This window comes from Amblyomma americanum, chromosome 6 (assembly GCF_052857255.1).
Source record: "Amblyomma americanum isolate KBUSLIRL-KWMA chromosome 6, ASM5285725v1, whole genome shotgun sequence".
Taxonomy (NCBI): Eukaryota; Metazoa; Arthropoda; class Arachnida; order Ixodida; family Ixodidae; genus Amblyomma; species Amblyomma americanum.
Window position 1 is genome coordinate 88,143,342 of NC_135502.1, and position 25,071 is coordinate 88,168,412.

At 45.1% G+C, this 25,071-nt stretch overlaps 1 protein-coding gene across 1 annotated transcript; it reads right to left on the reverse strand.

The window, feature by feature from the left end:
* Positions 1-5,839: 5,839 nt before the first annotated feature.
* Positions 5,840-24,526, reverse strand: dmpd (F-box protein dampened). The gene is made up of 7 exons (XM_077627535.1): positions 24,343-24,526; positions 21,137-21,279; positions 16,180-16,428; positions 14,868-15,066; positions 13,653-13,803; positions 12,527-12,867; positions 5,840-9,896 (listed from the first exon to the last, which is right to left on the reverse strand). The coding sequence occupies exons 2-7, from the start codon at positions 21,263-21,265 to the stop codon at positions 9,634-9,636; spliced, it is 1,332 nt and encodes a 443-aa protein (XP_077483661.1). The 5' UTR covers positions 21,266-21,279; positions 24,343-24,526; the 3' UTR covers positions 5,840-9,633.
* Positions 24,527-25,071: the final 545 nt, after the last annotated feature.

Consider the following 25,071-nt stretch of genomic DNA (forward strand, 5'->3'; position numbering starts at 1 on the left):
ATCCTCATCCAAACCGCGGAGTAATATAATAATAATTGGTTTTTGGGGAAAGGAAATGGCGCAGTATCTGTCTCATATATCTTTGGACACCTGAACCGCGCCCTAAGGGAAGGGATAAAGGAGGGAGTGAAAGAAGAAAGGAAGAATACGTGCCGTAGTGGAGGGCTCCGGAATAATTTCGACCACCTGGGGATCTTTAACGTGCACTGACATCGCACAGCACACGGGCGCCTTAGCGTTTTTCCTCCATAAAAACGCAGCCGCCGCGGTCGGGTTCGAACCCGGGAACTCCGGATCAGTAGTCGAGCGCCCTAACCACTGAGCCACCGCGGCGGGGCAACCGTGGAGTGAGGGAACGAATATTTCAAACGCGCGATACCGACAATTACAACTACGCGTTCCGGTAAAGATTAGGTTTGCAGCTGCTTCGAAAGGGGTTGATGTCATTCGAAACCCTCATGTGAAGTGGAAACCGCATAATGTATGATAACGGCGCCTGCAAACAATGCGAAGCAGGTTCCTTCTCCCCGCCTGTGTTTCCCGGTAAAGATTACGGTTGCGTTTTCGTGTCGTCGTCGTAAGCAAAAAAAAAAAAACGCCAAGCTAAAAATTAAGCAAAACCCGCCGCGGTGGCTCAGTGGTTAGGGCGCTCGGCTACTGATCCGGAGTTCCCGGGTTCGAACCCGACCGCGGCGGCTGCGTTTTTATGGAGGAAAAACGCTAAGGCGCCCGTGTGCTGTGCGATGTCAGTGCACGTTAAAGATCCCCAGGTGGTCGAAATTATTCCGGAGCCCTCCACTACGGACACCTCTTTCTTTCTTCTTTCACTCCCTCCTTTATCCCTTCCCATACGGCGCGGTTCAGGTGTCCAACGATATATGAGACAGATACTGCGCCATTTCCTTCCCCAAAAAAGCAATTATTATTATTATTAAAAATTTAGCAAAGAGCATTGCTTCGCTGGCCAACCACCTTCACAGCGTGGATTGGAGCCACAATGGTTAGAGAGCGAAAGCTGTAGTGGTATCGGGCATTTAGACGCGGCTTGGCGTCTGTATAGTGCGCACATTGAATAGGCAACGCGCCCACCCTACTAGGTCTCGGTTAAATTAATGGTTGATCGCGAGAGATTGGTCACCAAATGAACGCTGCGCCCTATTTACATTTAGAATTAGCCCCATTCAAATTGGCCAACTTACCGGCGTGGTACTTGCGTCGTTTCGCAGCGTTTCTGCTTCACGTCGCTCCTCTTCATATCGGCGGGCTTGTCGCTTGCGCTCGGCTTTTCTGGCGGCACATGCTGTGTTCTGCCTAGCACGACGCTTACGCTCGGCGTCTTGTGCGAGAGCTGCAGGGTTTTGCCTGCGACGCCGTTGAGCAAGGCGGTTAATTTTGTTCTTTTCGTCGAGCATGCTGTTCTTCTGGCGTCTTTACTTTCCGTGCACTACCCATGGTAGCCTGCAGAATGAACTGAATGAGTTGCTAGACCGGTGCGTAGCTGTAATTGTCGGCACCGCACGTCTGAAATTTTCGTTCCCGTACGGTGTGGTTTGGGTGTCCACCGAGACATGTGAGACAGGCGTCATTTCCTTTCCTGAAAACTAATTTTCCGCGGTGGCTCAGTGGCTAAGGCGCTCGACTACTGATCCGGAGTTCCCGGGTTCGAACCCGACCGCGGCGGCTGCGTTTTTATGGAGGCAAAACGCTAAGGCGCCCGTGTGCTGTGTGATGTCAGTGCACGTTAAAGATCCCCAGATGGTCGAAATTATTCCGGAGCCCTCCACTACGGCACCTATTTCTTCCTTTCTTCTTTCACTCCCTCCTTTATCCCTTCCCTTACGGCGCGGTTCAGGTGTCCGCCGACGTATGAGACAGATAGTACGCCATTTCCTTTCCCCAAAACCAATTATTATATTATTATTTCATTTTTCACAACGTTCTAGCAAAAACGCGGCACTAGCTATTGACCGTCGGTATTCTTTAGTTTGTGGTCGTTGGCGTTAACGTTGACAACGTTCTGGACTCCGATGATTTTGAGGAAAGGAAGGCGCATAACTGGTTTCCTGGGACAGTGGACGCTTCAATCGGGGTTTGGGGTACGTAGCGGTGGGGAGAGATATGGGCTGCGTACATTCGCGCTGACGTTATGGCAGACAGGGACCCCGGAACAGGGGGGGGGGGGCAAGTGGGGCAGTCGCTCCCCTCCCCCCAACATATTTCCAGAGGGGGCAGCGCCCCCCCCCCCCCCCCCCCCCTGTTTCTTTTGGAAGCCTTTTCGTTGACTTCTTGACTGCTGGAGCGTCGTCACCACAGCGTGACAGTTTGCATCAACCTTTCAACATTGAGAAATAAAAAAAATAATACAAATATAAACGTATTATGTAAATGAGCATTAAATGAATAAATAACAAAATAAGCTCCAAGCCTTGCCCCCCGCCTCCCCCCCCCCCCCCACCTAAAAAAAAATGTTCCGAAGTCCAAGGTTGCAGACACCACTGCAGCAACAGGCCGCAGCGTTCATTGGGTGACAAACCTCTCGCGATCAACCATTAATTTAACCGAGACCTAGCAGGGTAGGCGCGTTGCCTATTCAGTGTGCGGAACGCACTACAAACGCCAAGTCGCGTCTACTTGCCCGATACACCACAGCTTTCGCTCTCTAACCATTGTGGCTGCAATCCACGCTGTGTAGGTGGTTGGACAGCGAAGCCATATGGTGTTTGCATTCAATTTTACAGCGAGGCTGTACACTACCCTCCAAGGAAACTTTCGTGTCGTGGCCAGCAAAAACCCCAGGAGTGGATAAGTACCGAAATATGTGAGAGAGGCGTCGATTACTTTCCTTAAAGCCAATTTTCATTTCATTTCCCTTGCCTTAAGGCGCGGTTCGAGTGTCCACCAAGATATGCGCGATAGCCAAGGCGTTGCGCCGAACGGACGATGGCGTTCCGTGGACCCCATGGCAACGCTTCAACGCGCTGTCGCGCCCTCTCTTTCCACATCTGGGGTTCTTGCTGACGACGACACGAAAATTTCCTTGGACTGTAGAGGTATACAGCTTCGCTGTAAAAAAAAAAAACAGAGGCTTCGTAGTATGGGCAAAATGATTGGTTGTCAGCTCTATGGCTATCCTGTCTCACCTTTTAACATTGCTCTTATCCCCCAAGCTCACGGACTAGCTCTAATCCACATGGATCACTCATGACTCTGAAGGGGATATTGAGGAAACTTCAGTGAGCAGCAGACACCATCTCCTCTCATACACCATCCATCGGGCTCGAATGTTCCCCTAAGTCCGATCTCTTCCTAATTAGACCAAAATCTGATGCTTACTCGCTCATTCAAATCGCTTTAAAAGGATCCTCTATCCCCATCACACCCTTGGAATAATAATAATAATAATTGGTTTTGGGGGAAAGGAACTGGCGCAGCATGTCTCATATATCGGCGGACACCTGAACCACGCCGTAAGGGAAGGGATAAAGGAGGGAGTGAAAGAAGAAATAGGTGCCGTAGTGGAGGGCCCCGGAATAATTTCGACCACGTGGGGATCTTTAACGTGCACCGACATCGCACAGCACACGGGAGCCTTAGCGTTTTTGCCTCCACAAAAACGCATCCGCCACGGTCCGGATGCCCCGCCGCGGTGGCTCAGTGGTTAGGGCGCTCGACTACTGATCCGGAGTTCCCGGGTTCGAACCCGACCGCGGCGGCTGCGTTTTTATGGAGGAAAAACGCTAAGGCGCCCGTGTGCTGTGCGATGTCAGTGCACGTTAAAGATCCCCAGGTGGTCGAAATTATGCCGGAGCCCTCCACTACGGCACCTATTCTACCTTTCTTCTTTCACTCCCTCCTTATCCCTTCCCTTACGGCGCGGTTCAGGTGTCCAAAGATATACGGGACAGATACTGCGCCATTTCCTTTCCCCAAAAAACCATTATTATCACGGTCCGGTTCCTTAGAAAAATGAAAATTGGTTTTTAGGGAAAGGAAATGGCGCAGTATCTGTGTCACATATCGCCGGACGCCTGAACTACACTGCAAGGGATAAAGGAGGGAGTGAAAGAAGAGGTGCCGTAGTGGAGGGCTCCGGAATAATTTCGACCACCTGGGGATCTTTAACGCCCACCGAGCGAAACGGGCGCCTTATATATCGAGCGAAACGGGCGCCTTATATATCGTTTCACCTCCATCGAAACGCAGCCGCTGCGGTCGGGTTCGAACCCGGGAACACCGGATCAGTAGCCGAGTGCTCTAACCACTGAGCCACCGCGGCAGGTGCATCCTTGGCCTCCACTTGCAAGATTCTGGACGAAATGAACATATCCAGGCTTACAAGACTCAAGGCCTCCACACAATTCGTGTTGCACCTTCTACACCGAGTATCCTTCCTTAACAAGGGTTCAGACGAAGCGGACAAGTGCATGCAGTTACGCTTAGCCGCATTCTATATGCAACCAAATATCTCGAATTGAACCGCACGGAAACCGAACGCGTGAACGCCATGATCCGCCTTGCGACTAAGGCAGCCCTAAACCTACCCCGTAGCACTAGCACAGCCAAACTCCTTGCACTAGGCGTGCATAACACCATTCAGGAACTAGTTGACGCGCATTTTCCCTTAGATTTGCCACGAGCGCCACTGGCCGCCATGTACTCTCCTCCCTTCGCATCAACATACCCGCTAACCAGTCAATCCTTGTAGCCATCCCTCGACACATCCATACACTCCTTGTTGTGAAACCCCCTTCTTCGAAACGTCCATCCCCAATATCATATCCCTCACCGCGTAGCTCGCGCTAAGCCCTCCATAAGGCAGTCTCGATCCAGGACTCTCGAGGGAGCGTGCGCACAGCTTTGCAGAGCTCATGCAAATACTTTGTTTGGACTGTCGGACTTATACCCCACCTCAACCCTCTCTTACGCACTCCTAACAGATCCTCTTCAGATGCCTCAAGACCAGCTCTCGTCATCCCCTCAGCTGTTACCCACTAATGTCACGTTCCCTGCATGCTCCCTATGCGGTGACCCTCATGCTCCACTCTCCCACATCCTTTTCGGCTGCCCTGCTGACCCTCCTTCGCAGGGACAGCACGCAATCTTGAGCTGGGAGGCCCTGCTCGCGTCTGCAGACCCGACACCGCAGCTTGCTGCGGTGACTCGGGCTGCCGACGTCATGTCCCAACATGACCAACATGATGCAGGGCGGCACCGCGCAGTGGCCCGGGACCCAGCAGGGTCTAAAACTCACTTGCAGCAATAAACTTTGTCTGTCTGTCTGGAAATGAAAGTTGCTTTAACCGCCTAGCGACTTGGTCACTTTAGAAACTCTACGGTTCATACAGCACACGGGTGTCTGCATAGAGTTTCTAAATATTGGCATCTGGGTTTATCTCTATTTCTGGCGAGCGCTGTGAATCCGCTTCAGCGACTCTGCTCCTGCAAAGCGGCCGCTGTGGTTCCGAACCAAGAAACTATTTCTTTGGTTCCATGCAGCCCCTGGGGTTCATTCATTTAACTTTCTTTACAGTGGGGAAAATGACCACTTTTTTGTAGGTTTCAGTTGCCTTTTGTTAATGCCAGAACATTGCTTGGCTGAAAATGAAAAATTGGTTTTCAGGAAAGGAAATAATGCAGTAATTCTCACATATACAATACCAGTGTCAACTGCACCATAAGGGAAGGGTTAAAGGAGGGAGCAAAGAAAGAGGTGCCATAGTGGAGGACTCCAGAATAATTTCCACCACCTGCCTAAAAAAAAGAGAAGGGAAATACACAACACAGCAGTCATCAAATCTCATTCCTATTTCACAAACACAGCTAAGAGATGACAGAGAGGTCAGTTGTGAAGTGTTAGCTTTATTTCAAGAAACAATAAATAACTGTCTTGTGCTTACAGCATTAAGCTACAGTCACAATATAACTGTGCAAAATACACATCACTATCTCTGTAGCGTTTGTTACATTGTGACATTTGGAGATTTGAGATCTTCTGTGGGACACTGGGAGAAGAAAAAGGAAAGCTTGTTAGTACTGCCCAACAACCTCAGAGGTAGAGAACGCGACCATAGTTGAGCCAGGAGAATTAAGAAAATTACACAAGGTAATGAAAACTGCAATACATGACACAATGCTACAGCATACATCCAGTTTTTTAAACAGGCAAGCCATTTGATACATATTGTATGCTACAATTCTACAGAACAGCAAAAATAAACTGCACGAAGGCACACTCAATGTAAAACATCAATGTGTCTTACTTAAAATGTGGCACGATCTCATGCGCATTTCTCCAAGACACTAAGTTCACAAAATAACGCACCTTATGCAGCCAGAAGCATTGAAAGTCTTCCCAGGTTCAAACTGTACCAAGGACCAGAGCATGATTGTTCCATTATCAGGACACCCTTTCCTTCCACTATAGACACACATTATACCATTATACCATCCAAGAGGTCACTACAGACACACATTGCACATAACCTAGCCCTCACTGCTTTCAGCTCAAGGTGCAAGCACGAGAGCATTTTAGCATAGCGCGCTTTCTCATCTGCAACCACAATTCACCCCGATGGCACACTATGGACTTTATCACGACATTCGGAAAAAAAGGGTTTTCTGGGCTGTGGGGAGGACGTGGGGGAGCTTAATCTTTTCTTTCCTCTACTACGAGCACAGCCCAGTGCCCAATATGGCGACACCCATCGACCTCTTTTTGAAAAGGTCTATATGTGACAGTCCAATTGTGCCTCAAAGTGGTGGACGGTGGTAGTAAATAGAGGAACATACTATGCTAAGTCACTCTACTTAGGGTGCTTTAGCCTACTGCATTCCAAACCTGCCACAGTGATTTGCCATGAGGCATCAACCATGCATGTGCAGCTGCCTTGATGCAGAGGGCTGCAGAATGAAGTAAGCCACCTGCTCATTACTACGAAAGATGACTGGCTGACAGTGCTTATATTAAACCTAGTTGTGTGATAAAAAGCTTAGCAATTTGGCACAACTTATAAATCGCACACTACAGCTCATGATCAGGGCATAAAAAAAATAATTGATAAAGCTTCAGGGAAAACTGTGCTTTTGGGCAATACACATTTCGCAAACAGTGCGTGACACAAAAAGTATTACAATAAAGCATAGCTAAGGTGCACAACCCACAACATACATACACATACATGCGCACACACACACACACGCACACATACAGCACGTGCCTTCCACAGTGCTGCTAAAGTTTTCATTCAACCACTTCCTTGACACAGCTTAGCTGTTGCCTCCTTGAGGATGCATGATCAAAATCTTCCTGAACTTTTTCTTGGGACAGCCGAAAATTGAACAAAAATCGCACTTACGAAGAGCAAGCTACCGGTTTCACAATTGACCCTTCTAGTTTGCAAGTGGCATTTCAAAGTGGACAGATAAAAGCATTGTGTATACATATATATATATTAGCAGACAACTGTGAATACAAATGCGCACAATTTTCGGACACCACAAAAGAACCACCTCGTGTAGTTATTGCATGTGCGTATAGTGTTCAAACTGCATGGTGCCCACACGATTCTTTGAAAAGCGTAGATTTGACAATGTTGGGTGCTAAAAAGAGCAGTAACTGGGAGCTTCAAATGTTCTTGTTATGTGATGCACAAAAAATCCAAGACCCACAGATTTATTTGGTATATAATGACGACAACTCACGATTGGACCAAGGAAAGAACAAATACGAGCTTTTCCACTGATGCACGGGCAACAATTGGATGACTTTGGAATCGGATGGCGAGTGATTATGGTTTGAGTGCCAATGAACTTGCACTAACCACTACGCTACAACAGCCTGTTGGGGGCTAACAAATTAGCTAGCAGCTTAATACTTATAGCATGTGCTGTCTAGCACTCACACGGGGACGGGAGAAGGCCGACGCTCAAGTGTGCTCGTTCACGTGTCTATCGCTTGTTTAGCAATGCAACAGCCACATGCCAGCAGCACGTAGCCGTAAAAAGACCTTGATTGTTTACTCACACCATCACCAGTTGCATGATCTGTCTGTCAATGAGGTTCAGTTAGTCGCAGATAGCGGCCACGTTCCGAGACTCCGAGAACGGTACATGCCACTACTCCTTTCAAGCATATAATGTTATACTTCATTAAATATCAATTTCTGCCCAGAAGCAAACATTAAAAAAAAATACAGATGACGAACATTCACCGCACAGGAGTTGTTTCATGTCGAGAAATAATAGGGCACTTCAAAAACCAATCAGAAGGGCAGAGATTGTCATTCACTGCGTTTTGCAACAAAATATACAAGTGCCATTGATGACACCCTCTTCAAATAAAAAATCTAAACAATGATGAATGCTAGCACAAAGTGCAATAAATGTACCTGCATGTTATAAATGCTTTAAGGGCTACAACGAATGCTTTGCTACAAGAGTAATGAAATGATGCAACATTTTATCTTTTCTCACTCTTGCCATGCAGTCACATAGGCTAAGACCGCAAAACGTTCGGCCCGAAACTAGACACGATGGTAAACTCTGCAAAGATGCAGCGGCATAAGCTTTCACAGTTTCTGGAACACGCATTCTGCGCAGAAAGAGCACGCTGCCTCAAAGAACAAAAATTTCAAGAATGCAAAGAAAAAATTTGCCAACCACATGAAAGCAAGAACAACCTTGACCACGATGAGCCTGAAGTGGTGATTATGGCAAATCCCATTTGACAATTCAGCAAAAAGCAAATAGAGATGTACAATGAAGCGCAGAAAAACTTGTCCAGTAAACAGCTATGACACAAATGTGCAAACATGTTTAAAAAAGAAAATAGCAAAATAAGAGGAGAAACAAAATGTGTTCTGCTTTTGCCATGGGCCCCACAGATAGCACAACAGCATAAAAAAAGTTGAGAATCTCATATAAGCGTAGTGCAGGTACCATAGTAGTGAGCCATTCAGCTCACATACGATTTTTGCAGGTTCAGCATGCTTGAGAGAGAAATGCTTGCCATTTTCCCCCCGATCACACATCACATAACAGTCAGTGTCATCTAGATGATGCAATACCATTTCAAAAAGTCTTCATTTAAGTTAACTGCTCTGTGGACTTCTATTTCTCTCGCCAAGTACCCATCTTGGGAAACTTGATCGAGATCGACCATTCTGATTTGACAAAGTGATTTCCACACCTGCAGCTTGGGAAACTGAGTGACAAGCTTTGCCAACTGCACGCAATCCAAAACGATGCCTTCTGTCATGAAGTTCACACTGCACTGCTGATACTACATTCGGCCAGACTGCTTCTGCACACAGCAACGAAGCATGCTGTGGGACATGTGGTTTAATATTTCAACAAATTAAAAATAAAAACAAAAGCACAAAAAACTAACAGAATGCGTGCATGCATTAGCCATGACCTTCACGAAACAAGCGACATCTAACCTAAAGCACCCTGCCTTGACAAAACCGGTGAAAATAGAAGAGACAAGGAGAACTGTCAAGACAACACATAACAGGCACAGCAGACGTGCTTGCACACAACTAAACACAGTCAGGCCCACACCCCACCCCGCGTGGCAAAGGGAAAAAAACGTAAAACGAGGAGAGGGCGGTAAGTCAGGTGTGCATGGCGTGGCTACTTGGCGTTTGGCAATGGAATCCTTTGTACTTTGTGTGCTTTGATGACCAGGCTTGAGACGGTAGCACCATCAAGATCCAGCTTACGCTTACAGGCCCTGGGTGCTGACTTGTCACAGGTGGCCGCTGACCTGCTTGTGGTTGCCTCCATGTATTCGTCGTCCTCCAAGGCCAGACTCTCAGAGTCACTCAGGCCCCGAGCTGAGACACTCTCTGGTGGTGTGCTATAGCAGGCAGGCACCAGCTTCAGCTGTCCCTCACCTGATTGCACAGGAAAGAAAGAAAAAGGGAGGGGAGAGGGGGTCATTATTTACTTATAATAAATTGGATCCTCAGCTGAATACAATCAAAGGCAATCAGCTAATGGAATTTTTTGCATGGCCCCACTTGTTCTCTCTTTTAAAGACACACTGATTGATAGATTACGACATTCTTGAGACCACTCTCAACGAAAACGGACCTTTCATGAGCTACAAGAGATAAAAAAAAACGAAATACAGGTGTCGTCATCAAAAGCTGACTCTGCAAGTAAACCGATTGCACCAACACCAAATTTTGGGTGCGGACCCCAGATGCTATCCTACCCCGCCATTCACTGCAAAACGATGGCAATCAGTCCTTCTTGGCCTGCACATCACGAGTTTGAAACGAGTGGGGAAAATTTCTGAATTCAATTTTCTCAGTCGAAAATGCATCTTTTGCTGCCACACAAACGTTAACGCACTCAGACAGGCAGAGAACCAATTTTCACTGTGAACAATAATTAAATAAAGTTGCCTTCAGTGCCCCTTTAAACTAATTTTCAATGGCTATGGAACACTGGTTGCGCTTCTTGCATTTCACTTGCATATGCTTCTATTGTTTCACGCTGTATACTTCATTTTATATTGAAGCACTGATGTTGTGCTGGGTACTTCTCACAACCGCTCCTGCAATACCTCGATATGGCTGCAGTATGTAAAAACAAATAAACAAGTGAATGCTGCAATCTCGAAAGACAAGAACATGACAAATGAACACATGCCCGTATGATAGCACAAAAAAAGAAAAAAAAAAAAAAACCAGCAAGCGCAAGGTGTGACCGACAACAAAGGTGTGCTTTCTGCAATATTACTCCAGTGTGTTGGCATAGCACACAAAGTCGTAACACAGAATATCGAAGCAATATGTAGAAATCAATACAAATTGCCACTCAGTAAATCAGAAGTAAGTGAGTCACCAATTAATGCAGATGCGTCTCAAGCAATGACCAAGAATTCTGTGTAAACCAGATTGTCTACAAGGTCGTTTTATTCAGTAATGGCTCTTACAAAACAGAAATATCCGAAGCAGTTATTTTTGTTAACAGCAGCATAAACACTAGAGTAACTGATTATTTGCAAAAATACCATATTGTAATTCCCACAGGTAAAAAGAAAAAACTTCCACAGACATGATTTTTATCACTAGCAATGATAAACAACCTTTTCTAAGCTCAGTGATAATGTGCAGCTACAGGAATTATAGATAAATCTAACTGATTTTTTTTAGACTCTTCCAAATTTGTAAACATTATTCTAGTGTAGGAATCCCGGAGAGATAGCCAAGAATCTATAATCCCATGTCTCACCGATATTATGCAGTACTGAGCAGGCTAATACCCTTGCATAGAGTGCTCATCAAAGTTGCGTCACTTTACTAAAGGAGCAAAACCTGAAAGAAACGACAATGCAGCTATGCTATGCAGATCAAATTAGAATAGAACAAACTTTCAGCACTCAATGCTGTGCATAGGTAAGGCCTCAAATTTTCTGCAGCAGAAAATTTTAAATTTTGTCAATTCACAAAAATCTGTGGGAAAAATGGCACACATAAATGTTTTTTATTTTTGAAATATGCCCCACATACTCAAAAGGTAATTTCAGTAAAGTCAAAGGTGGCCACTGCAATTCAGCATCAGCAACAGGGAAAGGTATTTTCTTCATTTTCTTCAACTGAAGGTTGGTGCTCGTTTGACACAAAGCCCCCACAGTGACTGAATATCTCTTTGGTGATGCTCTAGTGCACAATTCTGCATCTGCTGTGCTGACCGTTTTTGGAAGTAGGGTGCAGCCCTACTAAAATTTGGCACCTATTGGCATTTTTGTGCCCAGATGGCCTCTTACCGCGACAAGAAGCAGCCCCCAGAATTTATGTTGATAATGACGAATTTTATTGGCGCAAAGCCAGCTTGGCCAAAAAACGCCATTATGCAAGGTGTTTTTGTCTACACAAGGTGGGCCCAACGACTTGCTTTTCCAGGCATTTCACTCCGGAGAACCCAAGCACTAGCCCAGGGATGAGTGGATGCTGAGCATCACTGGAAACAAAAAACGTCCCTTGCTACCACTATTAACAATAATTTCTGAGGGCACCAGAACTATGAATCTTCCCATAAAAGGGCGCGAGTGTGCTGTCGCCAGAGGTGCAATGCTTGACGTGCTGTTTGCTCATGCGGATGGAACAGCAAGCGTGCCAGTGCACCAGCAAAACTTAATTTTTTATCAAAGTCTGTTTTTCAAGAAAATTCGAGTGATTAACTTAATCAGATTCCCACTATTCTGTCATTCCTACTGATGTCTGCAACAACATAAAAAAAGAGAATGCTGCTAACACACAATTCGGCAGAAAATACTCCACTACTATTTCTGACAGAAAACAAGGAACCCTATCCATAGAGCACTGCCAGTAAAAGTTCCACGCTGAAGCAGAACATTTTAATTCTTCGCTGACCCCACAAACTTATTTCTTCTTACTTCCCCTTAACAGAACACGTAAAAGCTATAGATACAAATCAATTTCAGTCTGTTCTCAGAGTCCCTTTAACACCGTCACCATCACCGCCACCAAGTCCTCGAATGAGGGGCACTGACCCAGCAGCCCAAAGGAGGACGAAGAGGAAGCAGCCTCCTGGAAGTCGATGGGTGTGAAGTCAATGGGGGCAGCGCCTTGGACGGGGCCCCCACCCAGCGGGGTGGTCTTGCCGCAGGTGCAGGCCGGCACGGCGGGGGACTTGGAGCGCCAGTACTGCAGCTCCGTCTTGCACCGGTTCAGCTCCTGCAGCACCGCGTTGAGCTTGCGCGACGTTGTCTGCAGCTTCTGGTCGTAGTCGTCCTGACGTGCCTTCATCTCCACAATGTGCCGCTGCTGGCTGGTGACCCGCCGGCGCGTCAGCTTCAGCTCCCGCCGCAGTGCGAGCACCTGGCCGCTGTTCCTGCTCGCGCAAAGTCGAGAATGCAGCTTGTATCCGCAAGTGCGCTCTGTCTGTGGGAGGCTTTGCTTCAATATATGCAAGCACTTAACACCTTAACTTGCATTCACGTAATGAGACCAATCACCCAGCCTGCAGAAGCTGTGGCACAACCTTTCCATGATTACAAGCAATGCTTCTAGGAACCAAGCTTCTCAGTGGGACACACTGTAACACAGCACATCCTTGTCTCCTAGGCTTGCCTGCTTACACTTGCTCAATACTAAAGACATGCAAGCTTTCAGTATAAATTTTTTCCCCCATTCATTTTTCAGCACAATGAAAACATGCTTTACTCAGTTTTTTGCCCACTTGCACTTGTCCCAGAAAATGCAAAGCAGAGTAAACAATGGCAAAGTATAAAAAGAAGACAACAAAATAATGTTTCTGCTAGCCAATGATGCGATGAGCACAAACGACCACGATTGACTGCGACTGATGACCACAGCATAGGTGGTGTGCTCACGGCACTTAGCTCTCAAGGGTGCAATCGAAGCTCATGCGTTCATATCATCTGTAGCGGAACAGGAGTATGTTTGGAAAATCCGAAATACTGCGCACTGTACACAGTGCAGTGCATTCCAGGCAGGGAATTTTACAAATATGCCTCATCCCAGAATAAGTCTCAACCGTGATCGCATCATCGAGATTCTATTGTATTTGGCAAATGCCACCCACAGCATGAGAAACACATTCTCTCTTGACCCTGCTGCACATAATGAGCGAAGCAATGTGCAAGTTCGGCTCACTTTTTCATGCTTTCCCTAAGCTTGCGCAGGCGTTTCTTTACAGTTGGATTGACTGGCGGCGGCTGTGGAGACTGAGGCGCACTGGATGATGAACCTTGGGTGCTTGTAGACGGCGGTGTGTCCATCAGTGAAAACTGGCTCTTCAAGGAGGCTGAACAAAAAATAAAGACAGGCTCTAAGAGTTACCACACCATAGCTGAGAAGAACTTTGCTACGTCATCAAAAGCACTACAATCATCAAGGAACTGGAAGAACGAGAATTTAATCCCCTGATACGGACAGCTAAAACATCATTACAAGCTCTGGCACAGTAAACCAAAAATAAATTAACAAAATCATGACACCGTTATGATGAGCTTTACTCAAAGCATCACACTCAAATGTTTGTTCCATTGTTAATGTTAAGGAAAAGGGCAACAAGTGAGGACAGGCACTGCAAACAAAATACTGCTGTAGAGACCTAGCAATAGCATGAAACAAGAATATGAAGGGCAGGAACCAATTCAATGGTGCGAGTACAAGAGCATGGCAGATTACACATCAACTAGAAATTGCCAATACAGGAGCATACAGTAAGGCGCCTGATGGCTCAGGTTACAATCTTCTACTTGCATTCTGTTACAGAAGAAATTGCAAAAAAAAAAAAAAAAATATGAGCACATTTCAAGGCATGTGCTTTGAAACATAATTTTATGGCTGACTGCAAAAACAACAGCACAGCACTACAAGAGGCATGAAATATGCATGGGAGCAGTTATCTTTCCGGTCATCAAGCGCCACCTGCATAAGACTTGATCCAAGCTGCTCAGAGCATTGCGACGATATTGCGCAGTGCGAGATAGTAGAATTTTCAGTACTAGATAATGTACTAGATATTGGTGCAAGGAATGGCTTGAGCGCAAACAGATGTGCAGGCAACTACAGCATAAAAGGAAGCAGTCAGCTTGCGTAAAACAACGAAAGTTGTTATTTCTGCACTGCATCTAGAAATGTGCTATGGGTATTATTCATCCTGAAGAAAACAAGAAAAAAAAAGTGTGTGTCACGGAGACTTCTAGGCTTATCATTGGTTGAATGCTCATGTGTTCCTTTTGATACTGCAACTACATCCATGTGTAGACACAACCAACAGAGCTGGGACACGTCACACCACGCCGAAATGGCAACAGTCATGTAGGAAGAGGGCTGGACAAGGATTGTGCCGAGAGAGCTCACAGGTGTAAGAAGAAGGGTTGTAGTCCAGGAAGTCTGCCGCGAAGTAGCTGATTTCGGGCAGAGTGGGCTCAATGTGTTCCTTGAAATACTCCATGGCCATGGTGGTCAAGTCAAAGAGCTCGTCCGTCACCTTGTAGGCACGGCTCAGCGTGGGAGTCACCTCCACGTACCTCAGGATGCGGTGCACTTCGTCCAAGATCTGCACGTGAAGGAGAGGTGACCATGATGTATTTTGAAAATCTGAGCAGCAGTCAATTAGCAAGGATCTCGCATACACCAAAGCAAAGTGTTCTTCCGCAGCATACACTTCTTGGCATAGGCTGAGTACTTCCCAGAACAGAAGTAAATCACACCCAAGAATTCATCATCAGTCAATCTATGTTTACTGTAGGACAAATGCCTCTAACATAACCCTCCAATTAGCCCTGTCCTGTGCCACCCAAAGATTAACGACGTGCAAATAGTGTCCAAAATTTCAAATACTGTAGAACTCGGCTATAGGAAACTTGTAATTAGCAAAGTGAAACTATGGTCTCAGTTCGCCTTCCATAGACAGCACACTTTTTTTTTTCTTTCATAGCAAACAGATACTGCCCATGGCGATGTACTCCCCTCAGAATGATGACATCGCGGCACAAGTGCAGTCTCTCAAGGCCAACAGTCGGATGCAAATGAATCTCGAAGGGAATAAAAACAGCACTCTTTAATATGGCTTAGCCACCAGGCCCGTGAGCTGCGAGGAGAAGCCAACTATTTGAAAGTCTTGGGCCGTGTCGCGTGTTGTGCACAGGGGGGGAAAAAAAAATTAAAGCTGGATATGACCATGGAAAGAAGGCGTTGCGGGCTGCTGAGAAAGGAAAGTCAGTAAAAGTGCAGTGCAGTGCAGTGTAGGGAAGGGAAGAAAAAGGCAGACGTTCGCAGCACTGGGCAGTGTGAAACATGAAGTAGGAGCTGCACTACGTGGATGTTTTTACTGCCCTCGATTTTTTCGCACGTGTTTCTTAACTATTGCCTTCTCTAAATGACACTGAGGCTACAGAAGACAATGCCGCGTTCACGCAAAGCTTTGGTTTTCATGTGGAATCCAACTACATTTCCACTAAAACTCCTGTGGTAATACACTCAGCTTCACCTCTGCAGGCCAGTGTTTTGGGGCTATCAAAAGCCTTCTTGTGACTTCAATAATCTCGAGGAATGATAGGTTCCAAGTTTGCCTTCCAATCTAGCTCTCCAGATTTCACATTTCAAAACAGGCAGAGAACAACCGTTTAAGCATTTTCTGCTCAAGGCTGCAACCTGCCGTGTCACTTACCTCACCCGGAAAGAAGCAGCAGTGCTTGCGCTCAATGTGCTTGCCAAAGGTCATTTGCAGCAGCGTGAGACGCATGTGCACTGTCTCAATGATGTCGCACTCTCGCGAGAGCGGGTGCTTGCGACGTGCAGACTCCCGCCGCGGCATCTGAGCCTTGATGGCCTGGAAGCGCTGCTGCATGGCCAGCCGCAGCCGTACAAACTCAGAGTTGAGCAGCGACGATGACGCATTGTTCATGTGGCGACACACCTATGCGGAAGGACCAAGCATAGCAATGCAAGCCTGTTAGTTTGAAGCATTCTGATCCCAAATCTTTATGCTGCCTTTTATTAAGGAACAAGCCATTAAAACTGCAATGTTCTCACAAAGGCTAAGCAGGAACAAATTAATGGGTCATAGGGGGCAGTTGGGGGGGTCTAACATTTGAGCCGAGTATTCCTTCGACTTTTTTTCTGTCAATGAAATGGGGTTTTGCAGGGTTTTCCTATGCGAAATTTTCTACCTAGTATGAGGCGACCGCCCACACCACTCCATACACATCTGCACCGTTTAATCCAACAGTCCCGCTGACCATGCACCTGGCTTCCACATTTAGTTAACTCTCTCTTGTGACCAGTCACCTTAATGGGTTGGACATTTTGATTTAAACCGAAAAAAGCTGATAAAAGTATGTCAAATTAAGTTTTAACTGAGAAAGGTCAGTATTCTCGGCATACAAGGCATAAGCAATGCAGTTACGAGATTTGAGGTATTGCTCCGCTAGCTTCCACAGCTTTCCAGACTGGGAAGCACCGCTTCCTCCGCACTTGCTAGCTAAACACTGTTTATTCACTATCATAAACCGCTTAGAGCAGTCATTAGGTAAAGAAGGTTTATCAACTGGATGTAGAAAATTGATAGAAAACTGTGCATAGGTGTCGTGAAGAAGCACCATGCTCCGACTACCGTGATGACTGAGTGGCAGTTCCATCGCTGCAGCATTCACGTAGACCCTGTGGTGTCCCGCCCTCTTGCTCGACCCAGTGCAATAATCCAATCATAACATGTCAACCTAGTTCTTAAAAGTAAACTTTCACTTGCGTTTTTGTCTGCTGGCTGTCTCAATTAACTTACTAGACAGTAATTCATTCATCGAACATAATGTTCACCGAAAAAAAAAAGCAGAAAATTACGTTTTGAAAGAAAAAAGTCTGCCAAATTTTCGGAAAATAAAAAATGAGGAGTCCAACCCCTACCTATACTCAATAGCCAGCAAGCCATGGTGCAAACTTGAATGATACTGACCTTTTTTGGTTAAATCTGAATTTTAAGGAGTTACTTAGGTATAAATTCATCAGTTTTTTTTCCCCAGTTTATAGCAAAAACTCCACCCCTAATCATAAAGAACACAATTTAGCTATTATATAATGTGGCATTCTACTTCCAGACCTACCGGAAATGAACATTGATCCTCAACGTGAACTGCTTTACCATTTTCACTTCTGCAGATTGAAACCTTGCACAGGATTCATTGCGTGCAGTAAAAGTAAAGGGTGGTAGCCCAAGGCCTGTCACCCCAAGAAAGAAGTAAAGATAACAAAAAGCCTGAGACACCTGTAAATTGCACCAGGATATTCACCGATGAAGAAAGGACGTATAGTACCACTATAAGCACATAATTTGAAAGTGCCGATGAGACAAAATGCCACACGTAAGTGTGGGCTATGTTTCCAATCAACGTATGTGCATGTGCACACAATATACAGTTTAAAGGGTCATAGAAAGGGGCGTTTCAGCTTGGCTTTAAAATGCTTGCACTATGTAGAGTGCAGGCTACTGAGCGTTCATGCCACGTATGAGAACTCAAAAGCAAGCGGGAAATTTACAATACATTTTTAAAAATTCCTGCTTCCGCACCTTGCGGCGAAACACTGTGCCGGGCTTTCGTGTGAAACCTGGCATACGACGTCAAAAGAACCAAAATCATTGGTTCACTGCGGCAAATTTTTTCAGACTTCACGCAGCTACCACGGCTGCGGCCACTCCACGCACCCCAGCAGCCGGCGGACGTAGGGAAGGGGCCGAGTGGGCGGCCCCGGCGGAGGAGCGCAGACGTTTTTGTGTGTGAAAATTGAGAGGAGAGAAAGGCGCGAAGACGGGAAGCTCAAATTTTGACTGCATATAAGTCATCTTCCACAAAACGCATCAAAATAATTCTTGCTGGAGGATATTTGTGAAGCAGCATCTTTTAACATCCCAAGCATGCTGCAACTTTATTGAAAGCCCCTTTCTGGGGCCATTTATAACTTTTCATGCAAGAGCTGTATATTTCTTGCCTCCCATCTCGCCACCTCCTTACAGTTTATGGCAACAATTAACTGCTCAAAAAAGCTGATCACGAAGAAAGAGAAGGCTGGTATTGCTTAAGTCAGGTTTGCGGAGCTAGTAACAAGAAAATGCCACACACTGCCAATTTGGAGGCTACACTCGCATAGCTCACCTTGTTTAGAAACAAGAATTGAAGCTACATTGCCTCAAGAAGTCCATATTTGAAAACAGCGCAAACAACAGACGGGGAAAGCACAGGACGAAAAGACGACACAGGCGCTGAGTGTCGTTTCAAATATGAACTTCAACCAACTCGCCCAACTTTCGGTGTTCCTTAACTCAAGAAGTCGCGCTAAAGGTAAACTTGACATATTTGCTGAGCATAACACAAACACAAGGAGACATCTTAAGGCTTAAGTTTATTTTTGATGCATGATATGATGACATAGATGCAATGAAAATAACAAACAATATAACAACCAAGGCATCAACGTGGTATCCAAAGATTTTTGTTTCCTTTACTTTGTATTCATTTGCAAAAAAAGTAGTCGCCTTGTTGCCTCTTGCTAGTGTTAGCTTATACTGACAGCGGAATTACACTTATCCGAGATATAGCAAAAAAATTACCTACAGTACAGCTCACGACATGTGTGTACAAGAAAATTTTGCAACATGCATGGTGTGGAAACTTTTTAAAGATTTATTGCTTTCAATTCACTTTATTTTAAATTTATAAAATAGAAAATGAAAACAATTTTTGAACCCATAGCCGATGGCTAATTTCGGGTCCAAGAACTAAGAATACCTAATGACAATTCAGAAAGGAAGAACTTGTGCAGAAATGAGTGAATATTCTGCCACCATGAATAGACAACAAAAATCAAAAGTTTAACACTACTCAAAACATACAGCACTTGGCGTGAAGACAGATATAGCAAGCCAACTTAAAAAAAAAAACAATATGACATCGAGTATAATTACAATCTTTTGGACAACTGGAAAAATACATAATACAGTGGTGGAACAGGCAACTGGCTTCTTGTAGCAGCTTTTGTAGCAGAAGAAATCAGTTTGTAGCAGCAATTTCAAGTTTTGTAGCAGGAAAAATGGCATTTCGCAGCAGATATTCGAGCTTTTGTAGCAGACAAAAATTGTTTCGTAGCAAAATTTCATGTCTCAAAACACTTAAATAAAGAAGGCTTGTTTTATCTCTGGAACAGGCAATTGCTCAGGTGTTTACGACGACCATAGCCATGCAAAAACAAGCTTCAAGCCCAAATTCAGTCTAAATTGCTGTTCTTTCCTTAAAAAGCCCCAAAAATAAACAAACAGGAGATTTTGCTAAAAACAAAGCCGTCTTTATTCAGAGGGAAGACATAACGAGATATGCAACAAAGCTATAAAAAATAGTACCATTCTTAAAGCTGCATATTTGAGGTATTATTTTTTTCTCTTTCTTTGATGACTCCAGCTCACACAGCGCCGCTGCGAACTTTTCTTGTCCATTCTTCAGAACGGCTTGCAACATCTGCAAAATTTTTAGGCTTGGTGCCTTTTGCGAAAAGCAGCTCAGCATTGGTGATCGTATTCCTGGCCAGCCTGATCTTTTCTTCCAGTACCTTCTCTTCATTCTGACTTCTTTTCTGGGTGTCCTTGTCCAGTACATCAGCCTTCTTTTGCTTGTTTTGCACGTCTCTTCTGCTGCATCTGCATCCAACCACTGCAGCTGTCACTACCACAATCCTTTCACCGCTTTGATTAATCGTTATGTCATAGGAATGGCAGCTGGATTTCGGCCGAAACGCTGGGAATATGTCATTACATACTTAAGCCCAATTATACTTTGTATTGAAAAAGACGACTGGTCTCTCGGCACTCGCCGATTTCCACTGAAGCCCCTCTCCAAATGAGCGTTGCTGTGCGAGAGGCACCGAAGTGCCTTTACGAGTGCCGCCAATAAGGGATATTTTCGAGCCCCATCCCCTTGCTTGAGTTTGAAAAATTTTTGCCAGAAGTCAGGTCGTTCGGATTGTTTGGCTAATACCTTCCGAGACACAAAGGCTAAACTCATCCATCAGGGTGGAGATCTCGTCAGCTGCGATGACCTCCATCAGCGATGACCAGCAGGGATGAAGATGAACACTTTCTTCACGCCTTTTTCTTCCAATCAGCACGGGTCTTGAACAGTGTTGCCGGCAGATGTCGAGTTTCGCAACAATGAATTTCGGGTTTGCTCTCGGCAGAGTTATTCAGCGGTGTTTTGGCACACACACGGCGCAAAAGTAGGCAAGAAATCGATTTTGTAGCAGCACGTAGCAGGATTTCTGATTTGGCGCAGTTTTGCGCAACTGGCGCAGCAGTTCCACCACTGATAATGCGAAGAGATATAGGAATAAAAGGAGGAAATTCCAGGGCAGTGCAATTTTTCATGTATCAGGTGTTTCTTAAGTGCACTAGCGAAACTATGCGACTCTTTCAAAGCAACGAGTAGCGTCTTCGATTTTAACCACAGAAAACTGCGCTAAACGTTCACAATACACATTACTCTAACTAGCAGTGCACTGTGGGCATGCAAAGGCGACATCAGGAGACAAAGAAACAACGATAATTTGAACAAATTAACAATCCCCGACAATCCGCAGCCACTTACCATGCGCACACTGCTCACAGTTGCAAAGCTTGCATGCCGCAAAATCTTTTCGAGGATCTCAGATGGCAGGTCGAGCAAATTGAGGGCCTCGTTTTCACTGTCTGGTCTGTCCACGCCATCTCTCTCCATCTTGTAGCTGAGCACTGGCAAGGAACAGAAGAGCCGTTGTCGTTTGACTTTATGACAAATTTTTCCTCCCTCCATCAGGTTCTGAGCTTACAGAAAAATCCAAAAAGTGAATACCGTGCAGTGTTGATTAGGCTTAGAGCACGATGAACAACAAAGTGCAAATATCCACATGTGAATAAGGTGTCCATTTCAGCTGTTTGGACTGAAAAAGGTGGGTGATGTGGCTCATTAAACATGTTTAAAAATCTCAGTAGGTTAGACCTTTGAGGTGTCAGCCAAGTTCAAGTCACCGTTTAAAAACTAACCAGTCCCTGCTAATCATGATCGTGACAACCTCCAATCAATATGCTGCATTTCATAAGACAACGGTTGAGGCCAGGCACGTAGCCAGATATTTTTTCGGGAGGGGTCCGAGGCAGCTGTACAGGGCGAAGCCCGGGGGGCACGATTTCAGGGGTTGAGGTCCCAGGTTGAGGCAGAGTTATTGGTGGCTTAGAACTATAATAGGAATGCAGAAGCTACACAGAGGAATGCAAAAGCAGAAAAACATTATTAAATAAAACATGCCTGCATGAACAAATCACAAATTACATTTGGTATTTGAATGCAATCTTAAAGAACTTTGTTATGCGATGTTTAAAGAAGCATTGATGCCAGCACATTTTGGCAATAATAAGCACATATGCAAGAGTGCTAATTATAAGGTCGTGTTAACATTGCCACACTGAAAGTCACCACTTATTACAGCAGAATTAAACCACTTGTGCTCAGGAATATCATACTATCCCAAAGCCACGTTCACACAAGCCTCACCTAAAGCAGTTGAATTCTCAAAGCACATGTCAGCGTCAACAGTAACAATAAAATAATATTGCTTGTAAAGTGCCTGCTTTCCCTTTACACCACTAATAAACAAAGAAGCAGCACCATGCTGACAATTAAAACTGTACCATTAAGTCCAAAAATTATAATGTGCATTTATAACATTTGGCACAATAACAGCACATTTCTTTTTTTCTTTTTTTTTGCAGCTAGAAAGCATTTATGTATACAGCTCGTACAACAACCTTGTACAATATACTATTGTGAACCGAAGTGCCCAGGGCATGCAAATGGCAACCAAAACAGGTAGCTTTGTTGTCTACTGGAGGTTTAAGACCACACTTGTGGACATGGAAGTTTGAGTTGAGTTCTCCGAAGTGGTCTAGTGAAATCAGGAGATTGTTGGTACACATTGCACTTATGCGCTAACATCCCCTGCAGTCTATCCTGGAGACATTTGCCACGAATATTACTTTAAACCATTTGTCAGATTTCCTTGCTAAGGCCAGTGCCATGTCATCAGAAAGTATGGCAGTAAAACAACAGTATTCTTGTACAAAATTCTGTGCTTAAATGCACAATGGATCGCTCAGCACTGATACAAAGGAAAATATGCTGCCAACTCACAAGTTCTTGCACAAAAGCATGATAAAGTTAGGTTCATTATTAAATTTAATATGCTCACAAAACTGCATTTTTGTCATAATACTTTATGTGGACTACGTAACACAATCCCTGTCACAGTGAAACCTGCTCACTGTTGTGCAGCCTTGAAAAGGTGATGAATGTATCTTTTACTATGCTTTACGAGTCAGTAGTGAATGCAGTGTTATTACCAAAATACTGCTTCCTATTCAGCTACCCATGCAGAGACGCTTCACGCAACAAATGAACTGCCTAAAACATTAAATATGGGGCATAGTGTATTATATTATTCTCCATCTTCACGGTCTTACATGCTGAAGACAAGGGAAAGTACACTTGAAAGATAACAGCGGTGTGGTGGGGCAATATAGCGGTACAAGCTATGCGATCAAACTGTGTAGAGGCGCTAAAAGCCACGAATCTTTTCAGAGCTCAGCCTCCATAAATCTGCACTCTTACGACTCGGTCGTAAAAATTCAGACAGCTTTCTCGTTCTTCGATACTAATAAGCATTATTAACGACAGTAAAAGCTGTGCCTAGGCAATGGTTTCATATCATGGGCCCAATATGAGTTCAAAAGATTCGTACAACAGACGGTAGGCTCCGGAATTTTGTGGAACAAAGCACTCCGTTACGTTGCCACGACTGCTACGGTTGTAGCACTACCACGTCGCACGGCATCGCGCCGAGTTACTACCCCGTAGATATAATTAATAATATACAAATTTCTCACTACAAATGGGTGTTTACATCACAAGGCGTATAAATGCTTGTATCTGAATAGCGGAGGTAGCTGATCGATAATCTACCTTGGGACCACGACTCCGGTGCTAGCTTTAGCGCAACTCTTTCCGTTCCTTTTTACAGCCTGATACGCACAGTAAATTGGTTGCAGCTCGTCCATTTGAGCAAGTTAAAAGTATTTCCGCAGGTCAGCAATCGTACTGTATCAATTCTGTAACGCTTTTCCGGCTCTAATTTTATCGCGGGCTGACATCCAAGAAAAAGGGCCAAGCAAAGCTGATCTCCCGCGTCATATGATCAACAGCGGAGTGATGTGAAAAATTTACACCATAGCTGCTAGTTAACGATCCCAACTACCCTCACCCTTATTTTCTTTAAAGGCGCGAGTCTATGATTGACGTCCGCCGCGAATTTGGTTCCCTTTGTTCCGTTCGCTAGCTTAAGCCGCGCGATGGTGCAGGAAATTAATCGCCTTATAAAAGCCCTGGCCGTTCGTTTCATCATTCTGGTCACGGGAATCAATTTGGCACCTTTGCCCGAAGGTCGGTACGCTGGAAACCAAAATTTTCCGTGGGGCCAAAATGCAAGCGGGAAACCGATTGTGTCAAACAAGAATCGGGTGCCTGAGCATGGATGAATAATTCACATCTAAATACAAATATCTAGATTAGGCAGAGCACCAGATCTACAAGCAAAAGGGTCGCGTCAGCTTAGCGGAACGGGCTCTTGGCTTTACGAGACCTCGGTTGCGAATTTTGCCAGAGCTTTCGCGAAGCGCTCGCACGGCATCGCATCGCGTATGCTACCTGAAACTTGCGCAATAAGCTCCGCAGCTTCCATAGGCGTGTTGAAGAAGTTAAAATACCTGTAGTGCAAGTCAGCAAGGCCGTTTCATAAACCTATTACATCTTCACCGAATCGTCCCAGCAATGTGCCACCTCCATAGCACCAACAGCCACCACAACCACGACGGCCACTTTCCTCAACCCACCGCCAAGCACCAAGCCAGCCAACCAAACGAGCGCAGCGCTATTCCATTGAAAACGTACTTGATGTCATGTGACACGGCGAACCAATCGAATTCCTGGGGCACGCAAGGAAAAGAGCGAGGTTAAGGGGGGGGGGGGGGGGGGGGGGGGATAGCTTTTGTATCTTAATTTAATGCAAGCTTACGATTTAAATCAACATTATCTATACTTCATGGCTAGTATCCTAGAGCACGCTCGCTTATGCTTGCGTCGTGATATAATTTATTTATGATTAAACCTGTGCGAAATTGTAGATATTTTTCCATCAGCAACTTATGGCGAAGCATTAATTGAATTCTGTTTATTTCGGCTTAATTATGCGAAGATTTTATCGAATGAGATTGCATAACTGCTTGAATAAACAAAAACAAATGTACGAGCCAGTGCGTAGGTCATAAATTTGAAGCTGAATTTTGTTGCGAGATTTGTCTTCAGTTTCGTTTTAGCAGCAAATGAAAAAATAAACGAAGTGCCCCATCATTTTTCTCCCCCCCCCCCCCCCCCCAATCCCCGTTTTTTTTTTTCTGAATCGTCTCTGTCCAGGTACACAGCTAGTGAGCACATCA

Bases quoted from the DNA above. Each gene is read 5' to 3' on its own strand.
- dmpd (XM_077627535.1), bottom strand. From the start codon at position 21,265: ATGGAGAGAGATGGCGTGGACAGACCAGACAGTGAAAACGAGGCCCTC. The intron at 15,067-16,179 runs GTAAGTGACACG...CTTCACGTGCAG, and splicing joins GCTGCTTCTTTCCGGGTGAG to ATCTTGGACGAAGTGCACCG. The intron at 13,804-14,867 runs GTGAGCTCTCTC...TTTTTTGTTCAG, and splicing joins CAACCCTTCTTCTTACACCT to CCTCCTTGAAGAGCCAGTTT.